We start from the raw sequence: 10,469 nt of genomic DNA, 5'->3' as shown, positions 1-10,469 counted from the left end.
ACAATATACATTTGAAAGTAAGTGTAAAGTTTTCGGTCACACTGAAGTAAATTTAAAATACTGGTACATGTGTATGGTTGGTTAAATTTCTCATGCTGAAAAAAAGAATTGTTTATAAGTAACACCAGAGTTTATTAAACGCTTATGCTTATATTTATGAATAATGAGACATCCACATTCACTGAAGGTTTTATATACAACTTTTATGAAACCGTCCCCCACGATAAATTGAAGTCTATGCTTTTTGATATCATTGACAGCTGATTTTTTTTCAAATAAAAATGGAACTCGTTAATTTACTTACCCTGTCATTGGTCATTTGCAACATTATTTTGTTAAAAACATTTACTTCTGTAGATACATGCATTCTGAAGTTGATATTAAATAGATCTTCGAGTTCCTGAGTGCAATATATATTATTATAGATATGTCTCTTCTTGAGACCAGGTTTTCAAACAATCTATTTGAATTCCATTGAGTACCAATTGCGACCGTCGCCCGTGTGTTGCACTAGTTAAAGCGTCTGCTCTAGAGTAGCGGAGTTACGTCGCGGGTTCGAATCCCACTGAGGGACGAGGAGACCGGTATAAACCGATGTTGCGTGTCGCAATAGGTAATGGAATGAAAACAGATCCCTTACTTCTCAGTAGTACTGAGAGCCGAGTACAGGACCAAATATGCAGCTCGCCATCGGAATTTGGCGTTTATATATGAGTGAAAATTCTTGAGAGGGACGTTAAACAACATACATATGAACAAAAAACCAATTACGCCCTTCTATTGTGTTGATATGAAGAATTTATTCACATTGAGTACGCGAAGAGAGAAAACACTTGCTATGAACTTAAGATTCAACTTGACATTAAGATATATCGATGACATATTGTCAATAAACAATGGTCATTTCCATTTTTGTGTGGATACGATATATCCCGGTCAGCTTGACGTAAAAGATACCACAGAGTGTGACACATCAGTTTCATATTTGGATATTTCTCTATCAAAAGACATTTATCGTAAGCTTACATTAAAGCTTATTGATAAACGCAATGATTAATTTTTCAATCAACTTTCTTCCTTAAAATACGGCAATATGCCTTCATCACCTGAATACGGGGTTTTATCTCTTGGTTTATTCAAAACGAAACAGAATGCTCAACGTATGAACAATTCCTAAAAAGAGATAAGTTATTGACATACATGTACAAGCTGATAAACAAAAACATTGTCAGTCTCGTTAAAAGTCATCATTTCGTAAGTTCTATGTACGATGACTTTGTCAGCAAATAAAATCTGTCATTAAGTCAAATGCTGACTTTTCATACTTTTCATTAGGCCATTATTTATATACTAAGTTTTTGACGATTGCGACGATTTTTTCCCGTTATTTCCGATCATGACGAGGAGCACACGCCGATTGTGGCTGGTTGGCAGGGAATGCTCTCTCCTTCATGGCACCTGATCCTACTTCTGTTGTTTTAGAGGTCCGTGTTTGCTCTGCTCCAAACTTTTATTGTTTAAGGGACCTTTGAGCTTATATACTGTTATCTCAATTTATTTTATCTGTACGCTTAACATTTTTATTGAATTTTAGTTCACAGCAACCCTTAATAAATAAGAGTACCATTATTGATTAAAAATGATAAATTTCGCACTGTGCTTTAAAATGCAAACTCCTTGTTGGTACTGATATATCTCATCCGGCCCTTTTAGTGATTCTTCCGTATCCATCTGGCTACATTGAGGAACATTCATTTTTTTTTAATTTAGGTTGAAGGAGAAGACTTTAATGCTCATGAACTCGATATAAATGGTAAGTTAATATTTAATATGTATATTTGTATATGTATATTTGTGTAAACGGATAAAGAAGATCAGAAATTTAAAGCTTTCTTACGTGTTTGAACAGTTTAGACATTTTTATCCGAGCTCAAATCTTCTGTGGATTTGTCTTTCCATCCTTTGAATTACACAAAAGATTATTTAATTAAGGGGGTTTTTTTTGGTAATTTCATTCATACATGTAATTAACAACTTTTTGTTTGCAATTGTGTACAACGCTCTGGACCTATACAATAATGTAAACTACATAACTACACACTGAACTAAAAGAGAGAAAATGTATTACGAAAAAGATATAGAAAAAATGAGATAAAAAATCAGCAAAAACTCAAAGCATTTTTTTTCCTTTCAGACAAATGGCTAACGCATGCAAGGCTCAGGATGTAGTAAGATGCTGCATGTGTTGTAACGGCGGAAAATTCCGTTGTCATTCCTGTTCCTCCATTCTTTGTGAGACCTGTGTAGGAAAACATATGTCGAGTAAAGTGAACACGACTCATGACGTGTCATCTCTATCCTCCGGTTCCTCTCGGCCAGAATATCCAAACTGCCCTGTTCATGAAAATCAACAATGTGAGATGTTCTGTAAAACTTGCTGTTCATCAGCCTGCAGTAAGTGCATAACATCCGGGGAACACAGGTCACATGATGTAAAGGATTTTGCAGAATGCTTAAGAGAAAGAAAATCTAGAATTGAAAAAGCAGGACATGAAGTTAAAGACTCTTTAATTCCAATTTTTGAGAAAATGAAAGATCAGGTTGAGGAACAGCTTAAGATCCTTCCAGCAGAATTTGACAGTATTGAAGAGAATATATACAAAAATAGGGACAAGTGGCAAAGATTTCTTGATAATGTTGTCGAAGCTTCTCTCAATGATGCAAGAAAAATGAAACTTTGCATTCAGAAAGATCTGGTGAGCAAACAAGATCATCTCCAAAACGCTATTAAACGTCTGGACGAATTCCTTCAGAGCTTGTCATATTTGCTATACATATTTAGCTGATACAATGGAATTATTTCATTATAATGTTGAGTCTCAGTATTTACTTCGAAATGCAGTAAAAATCCAAATAAAAAGCCCTATATTTTCTGGCAAAATACTGTCCGAAGAGAAACTTAAAGATTTTTTTGGTGAAATAAGTTGTCCCGTTAAATCAACCTTGGAATGGCCAAAAACAGAGAAAGATAAAATGTCATGCATTAAATCCCACCATCTGCCTGCATTAAGGCGTAAGGATCTCTCTAAGTTTCGCAACACGTCTTTCTCTGACAGTGAAGAAGATATGGCAGCATTTTGGTGGAAGGAGTCGCGGAGTGAACAAGGTTATAAATTCTCTATCTAAATAAAACAACCAGTTATTATTTTATTTATTCGATAACTCTTTGCGGCGCGGCTGTAAAGATATGATTTAGAAACAATATTTATTTACATATTTTAGGTCATGAGTAAGTTATTGTCTATCTTTTTGAAGTACTTTAGATCACAAAATTTTTGCGACACACTTATTTTCGCGAGATACTCATTGAATCTTTATTAGCGAGACACAATTTTTTTACGCATTGTTGTTATTCCTCTATATAATCGTAAGGAATATTTTTATACGCGAGAATAAAAATTTCGCGAGCTCATTGTCACGCGTAATTACGCGAAAATTAAGTTATCGCGAATAAAATATGATTTAAATTCATTTTTCTCAAGATTTTCAATTATCGCCAAACTCCTTAACTCCGTCAATACCCCTCCGCGCTCTTTGGAAGTGAATGTTATTATGACATTATTCTTTAAATGCTGAAAATCTTTTATCAAATGCTGAATTACTACAACAATCAGCGCGGGAGTGGTGACGGATTTTGGGTACTCGGGTATACTTTTCTACGAAACAAATTGTTTGCAACTGTATAGTAAAACATGCACACTTTGCATGAAAATCCTTGAATGACTTTGAAAAACTATAATATAGCTTAAATCTTCATTTTATTAATGTTTTGCTGATGTGGTTTAAATTTGTGCAATTCAGTTTTCACAAAAGGGTACAGTATGACTGGCACTAGCCTGTATATGAACTTCTAATAAGTTTCAATTGTTACTTTAGTACAGTCATAATGAAAGTTCTCTTTAAAAGTTCATACATTTAAGAATGCTTCCACAATTTCAAGTCATAATCTTTATTCCTTTTCAATTTATGTTAAAATTACTATGTTATTAATATAAAGGCGTGTGCGAATCAGTAGAATCAAATAGAAGGTGGGGTTGGTACCCAACACATGCCAGAAGAAATGCCGGAGGTGGGCTTCAACAAAGATTTTCTGACTCCAACTTGTACAAAGGATCTCAAGAATCTACAAAGGAAAACAGATCTTCTGTATCAACATTCAGGTATGAAATAATTTTAATATGGTTATGGTATGGTAAATTTGTTTCGATATCCTGGGGTCTGGTCTCTAAGAATTAAATGACGTTGCTTAAGACCAAAAAACATCTTTTAACTATCCCCTTTAAGGTTGTTTGTAGAATCAGATTGATTTTTAACAAAGTACTTTTCTTAATAATAAATAAAATATTTCTAAATGATTTCTTAAAATGCAATATGTTTTCAAGTTCCAATGATTATCAAGTTATAAGCATTGTGTGCTGAAAAAATTGGGGAAGGGGCAAATATGTAACACAATAAATATGATGTGTTTTTTTTTTCAAAAATTCTCCATTGAACAATTTCGAAAACATATAATGAAATACAAATAGAGATAACGAACAGTATTTAAGCTCAAAAGACAATAAAACAATTCAAAATAGGAGCGAAGCAAACACGGACCTCCAAAACATCAGGACTGGAATTAGGTGCCATGGAGGAACCCCTGCCGACCGGTCACACCTGCCGTTTGCAGGTGTCATGATCGGGACATAACAGAAAAAATCAGTCGCCAAATCAGTATGTAGATTATAGCCTAATAGCCTAACGATTAGTATGAACAGTCAGCCTTATTTAAACTTAAGATTAATTGTACCGTATAAGTGGAAATTTTAGCGAGACCCAAAATGTAGCGATTTGTCCTTAAAAATGGGTATTTTATTTTTAGCGAGAATTAAGCGAAGCCATTACAAAATACAACACAATTAATTTTTAGCGATATTCAATTTCAGCGATCTAAACACGCTCGCTGATAACGCCAAAATTAAATCCTCGCTAAAATTCTGCTTATACGGTATTTGCTGACAAGGTCATTGTGCAACCATATAACATTCAAAATATGACTTTAATAGAGACTGCTTATAATATAATGAACCAATATTGTATTTTTCTATTTTTAGAGCATCCACCTTGCCAGCAGGGGGAATAAAACACATTTTTCCGCGATCCCCTTCAATGCTCTGCATAGACGACGTCATTGAGTTTACCAGATACAACGGTCTTCGAAGTAGTGGTATTGTCAAATATGTCGGAAACTTAAAAGATCGGGCGGGAATCTTTGTTGGTGTAGAGCTTGATGATGAAGGTAAGATAAAGACAATTTATAGAATTTGTTGCAGAAACTGCCTTTCTTTCTACTCTTTTCTCAAATGTAAGGACCTTTGATAAAATATATATGTACTTCGAACCATTTTATATGATATTCTTACAGACACCAATTTTAACAATAGAATGTCTTTGATGCTGCAGAGATAAAAGGTTTTTTTTATTGCAAAAGAGAACTATATTATGTGTGTGTGTGTGGGGGGGGGGGGTTCGTTAGGTGTGCTACGTAACTTTTACAAACGCTATCTCTACATGAACAATCAAAAACACATTTAGTTGTTTAAATTATAAAGAACAAATGAATGTTTTCATATTTTTCCAACATATGCAAGTTCAAGGTAAAGGGAAATTTTTTCGTATAATTCTTAAATATTTCTTTTCTTTTTGTAGAAGATGGAAAGCATGATGGAGTTTATAATGGAGTTAGATATTTTAACTGGTATGGATTTTTTTTTAATGTTATTTAAGTCGCCTTTTTAATTAAAAGAAAATCCAGTAGATTACAACTACGTATTATTCAGCATATCGTAAGAATACTAGCTGGTAATCAATCCTATTTTTTTTATTAAACAGAGTTACCTTTTTCATTCATAATCATTTTTCTGTGGTATTTTTTTTCAGCAAACCCTCCAAAGGTCTCTTTGTGAAGTTTGAAAAAGTTGTCAATATTATGAAAAATCCAGTAACCTGGGCGTAATCCAAAAGACGAATGTGAACTACAAGAAAAACGACGAAGTTTTTTGTACATATAATATAAAATATGTGTGTATATTGAAGAAGCGTATAATGAAATCTATGGTTGATTTTCTGATTTTAAAGATATGGGATGTTTAAATCAGTTGCTTAGAATTATGATTTCTATTTTAGAATTTTTTAGTTTTATCTTATTTTTGAATCTTATGCACAAAAATTTCCTTGTTTTTCGAAGCATATTAAAGAGATATTTCCTCGATTTGATTCGAATTTCCGTTTAGAAAAATTATATTATATTAGTCTTGTTATTGCCTCAATGACAATCATTTCCTCTTTCAAATTTTTAGGGGTTTTCTAACATTAAAATTCAATTTCTATGCTGCTAACGTTATTATGATTGAGATACACTCGCTGTATTATGTGTTTTTAATAATATGACAGAAAAAAAAATATACTTAATTATATGTTTCTTTTTCCTATGGAACGCCATCACTGCCTTATAGCATACAACTATGCATTTATTACGTCAATTTATCATTACGTGATGTGAACATATCTTTACGTTATGTCCATTTTTTATGGGATGATGAGAATATATCTTAACATCATGTCAATGCTGCATTACATGAAGTAAATACATCCTTTCATTATGTCAGCACTTCATAACTTGAAGTAAAAAATTCATTATGTGAAGTGATAATGTGTTTACATTGTGTTAAAACTTTATTACGTGAAATGAATGTTTCTTTACATCATTTCATTTCTTTAATATGTGAGGTCAAAATTGCATTACGTCAAGTAAATTGTGTTTTATAATTAAACTTATCATCACATGAAGTCAAAAGCCCATTCCTTTTTGAGAGTGTATATTTCTATTATATCAAAGTATTATTACGTGATATGGATTTATCTTTATTTTACGGCGAGGGCATCATGATGTGAGGTGAACACATCTTACCTTTATGTCAGTGCTTTATTACGTGGTGTAAAAAGTGTATAACATAATGTGAACATATCTTTATATTATATCAACACTTTATTACATTATGTCAAAACTCCATACCGTGATGTGGATATATTATAACGTTATGCCAACTCTTTCTTATGTGATTTAAAAATATCTTTATATTGTGTTAACTCTTTATCATGTGGATTCCAAGTTCATTACGTGATGCAAAAATACATTTACATTATCTCAAAATCTAGTATATAATAAATGTTGACGACCGTGTTTTAATGACTGGTAAGAAGGGGGGGGGGGTCGTGATTGATTAGGACAAATTACAGGCACATAATATCAACCCCCCTCTTTTCCCAGACATAACTTTACTATAGAAAATGTAATGTTCATTGAAACTGTACAGCCCCCCACCCCCACTTCTTGTTGAAATAAAGTCCACTAAGGGTAATATAATATATCTGGAAAAAAATAGGATTGATTGAAGTTGGACCACTCTCCCCGAAATAGGATTTTCGGGCTTGGACATTTTTTTTCTTGGCTTGTCTAGTTTTTTCGGATAAATGATTTTTTTTACTTGCTGACCTCCTCTTTCAAAAAAATGATGCTACGTCACTGGAGTTAGTAATTTTTTTTAATAATTCCAGGGCCAGAATTCTATTGCAAAAATCTACCAGTCGCTCATCTAAATCAATTGAATATGCCTTAGTAAGCATGCATGGGCACATATCAGTGGCAGATATGGGAATCTTGAACAAGGAATGGGGACGGTATATGGTTGGAGACCAAGGGCGGAAAGCGGAGAAGCTCTCAGGCTTTATAGTTTTATAGAAAAAAGTGTTCAACTTAATTCAGCTAAACTTAATGTGAAACTAATGCAATGTCCTACAAAGTTTAAGACTTTTATAAAAAAAAAAAAAAAACAATTCAAAATAAAAAGAAAAAAATGATTGCTGCACGACTCATAATATTTGATTTATTTAATTATCAGATTAAAGTAAACACCATTGAATTTCGACGTGACTTTAATTCACAGTCGCAGTGTTAAGGCTTTGCATGTTTCAAGATTGTCAATCATTTGTCGCTTAAAGTTTTCATTTAAAGATGTCATTCCGAAATCGCTGAGAATCTCTCCTACGACAGTTTTCTCTCCCGCCATTTTAGTGCTTGCGGAACGCGGAAAATACGTTATGCTCATATAAAGGCTGAGGATACCCGCGTTCGCATAACGTAATAGTGAATCGACATAATGTAGAAGAGTGCGCACAGTATGGCATGAGCTTTTCACATCAGTTAATAAAAACTAAGATTGTCATGAAAAGTAAATATAACGAAATGCAAGTTGACGAAATAAAATTGTAGTATGTGTAAATGTCATAAAGAGTTGATATAATGTAAAGGAAAGTTAACACGATGCAATAGTAGTGTGGGTTAATGTCATAAAGAGTTGACATAATATAATGGAAGGTTGGCACAATGCAATAGTAGGGTGGGTTAATGTCATAAAGAGTTGACATAATGTGATGGAAGGTTGACACAATGCAATAGTAGTGTGGGTTAATGTCATAAAGAGTTGACATAATGTAATGGAAGGTTGGCACAATGCAATAGTAGTGTTCTGCTATAAGGCAGTGACGGCGTTCCATATTTTCCTATGCTTTGTATTATGAATCAACGATTAGAGACGGCATTCCTCCTTTTAATGTTTTAGTTCGTTTTCTTATTTGTTTGTTTTTCTATTGAACATGTCTTTTAGAATTTTTCACATATATTAAGACTCTACTACTTTCCTATTGAGGGATGTGAATTTTAGACTTGAGTCGGCACTTACGGCCTTTGAGTAGTAAGAGAACTATTTAATTCTGTGACAAGGAACCTTAGTTTATGCAGACTCATCCGAAGATTTGATATTTACAATCTGCAATGGAATGCGATCTCGCGATTTAAGGATCACTACCTTAAGTATTAGTCACATTATCCAGCGATGTAGTATACGATGAGAAACCGATGCGTTTTTTGATAAAAATGACGTGTTTGCCGGCCGGACACCTGTAGTAATCGGACGGTGACTGAAGCCATTCGGCTAATCGGTGTGGGTCATCGGTAGAATAGGTTGTAGTTAAAAATCAGCGATGTCTCCACCGATGCCCCACATCGCTCCTCATCGGCAACCCATCATTAACACATCCTTAAAGGATTGGCCGATGTATGGCCGAGCATCGTTAAGTGTCCATTGAATCTGAGGTCATCGGGGGGTTGAGTAGTGGGCAACAGTCATCAGTCGATGTTCGACCAAACATTGGCCCATAGTCAACTGACATTCGACCAATGTTCACCAATGAATGATCGATATAATAAACATCGGCCGATTAACCTGGAACATCGTTTTATTTTAAGCAATGCATCGGAAAGCCTTTGTTAAGTATCAGTCACATTATGCAGCGATGGGGTATACAGTGAGGAACCGATGCATTTTTTGATAAAAATGGCGTGGTTGCCGGCTGGACACCTAAAGTAATCGGATGGTGACTGAGGCCATTTGGCGCATCGGTGGGCGTCATCGGTAGAGGGTAAGTTGTAGTTAAAAATCGGCGATGTCTCCACCGATGCCCCACATCGCTCCTCATAGGCAACCCATCATTAACACATCTTTCAAGGATTGACCGATGTATGACAGAGCATCGTCAAGTCTCCGTTGAATCTGAGGTCATCGGGGGATTGAGTGGTGGGCTAAAGACATCGGCCGATCATCAGTCTATGTTCGACCAAACATTGGCCAATATTTGACCGACGTACGAACGATGTTCACCAATGTATGAGCGATGTAATATACATAGGCCAATTACCCTGGAACATCGTTTTATGGGCCTTTGTAACTTCGGCCAGTGTAAACACGAATAATGACCCCCATCGAATAATGAACGGGGGGCATTTTTCAACGACAAAAAATGACCCCCCACCCGTAGAAAAAAAATCATTTTTTGTAGAAAAAGAGTCCTAGGGGTCATTATTTTATATGTTAGTCGTATAAAAAATTGACCTTCATTGAAAAATGACCCCCTTTAAAGTGACACGAAATTGATAACAGGTGAAACTAATTTTTACATTTTCTGTCACCAGAAAAATACAAAAACTCGTATGAAATAATTAAGAGGTTCACGTAATCTTTCAATGCTAAAATTGTGTTTGAAAAGACATTCTTTAATTGTAAAGTAAATACAATTTCTTTTTAATATTCCTCCTTATATTGTTTGCTTAAAGAATGATATTCCACTTGTTTTTAGAAATCAAACCATGCAACAATCAGGTTTAAATACTCTTTAATAGGAAAAATTAATTTTTCCTTCATTTCAACTTTTAGCTTGTTTAAGTTTGGCAAATCCTATTTGACAATGAAAGAGTAGGAAATTTTTATCCCCCCCCCCCAAAAAAAGAAGAACATTACGTTAAATCAAAACAA

The 10,469-nt window shown here is 34.2% G+C and overlaps 2 protein-coding genes across 2 annotated transcripts; both read left to right on the top strand.

The window, feature by feature from the left end:
• The first annotated feature begins 1,733 nt into the window (after positions 1–1,733).
• Positions 1,734–6,398, top strand: LOC134256228 (uncharacterized). Its single transcript, XM_062738889.1, has 6 exons — positions 1,734–1,813; positions 2,195–3,166; positions 4,058–4,220; positions 5,154–5,338; positions 5,749–5,797; positions 5,980–6,398. The coding sequence occupies exons 2-6, from the start codon at positions 2,851–2,853 to the stop codon at positions 6,053–6,055; spliced, it is 789 nt and encodes a 262-aa protein (XP_062594873.1). The 5' UTR covers positions 1,734–1,813; positions 2,195–2,850; the 3' UTR covers positions 6,056–6,398.
• Positions 2,199–2,846, top strand: LOC134256229 (transcription intermediary factor 1-beta-like). Its single transcript, XM_062738891.1, has one exon. It carries the CDS (start codon positions 2,199–2,201, stop codon positions 2,844–2,846), a length of 648 nt encoding a protein of 215 aa, XP_062594875.1.
• Positions 6,399–10,469: the final 4,071 nt, after the last annotated feature.

Source organism: Saccostrea cucullata, unplaced genomic scaffold, assembly GCF_032062105.1.
Source record: "Saccostrea cucullata isolate Sc308-1 unplaced genomic scaffold, CSIRO_AGI_Scuc_v1 ctg16539, whole genome shotgun sequence".
NCBI lineage: Eukaryota > Metazoa > Mollusca > Bivalvia > Ostreida > Ostreidae > Saccostrea > Saccostrea cuccullata.
The sequence above is the reverse complement of the archived record's forward strand: the minus strand, read 5'-3'. Positions and strand labels throughout refer to the sequence as shown.

Coding starts and splice junctions, on each gene's coding strand:
- LOC134256228 (XM_062738889.1), top strand. CDS start 2,851: ATGGAATTATTTCATTATAATGTTGAGTCTCAGTATTTACTTCGAAAT. Junction 5,339..5,748: donor TGTAGAGCTTGATGATGAAG/GTAAGATAAAGA, acceptor TTCTTTTTGTAG/AAGATGGAAAGCATGATGGA. Junction 5,798..5,979: donor GGAGTTAGATATTTTAACTG/GTATGGATTTTT, acceptor ATTTTTTTTCAG/CAAACCCTCCAAAGGTCTCT.
- LOC134256229 (XM_062738891.1), top strand. CDS start 2,199: ATGGCTAACGCATGCAAGGCTCAGGATGTAGTAAGATGCTGCATGTGT.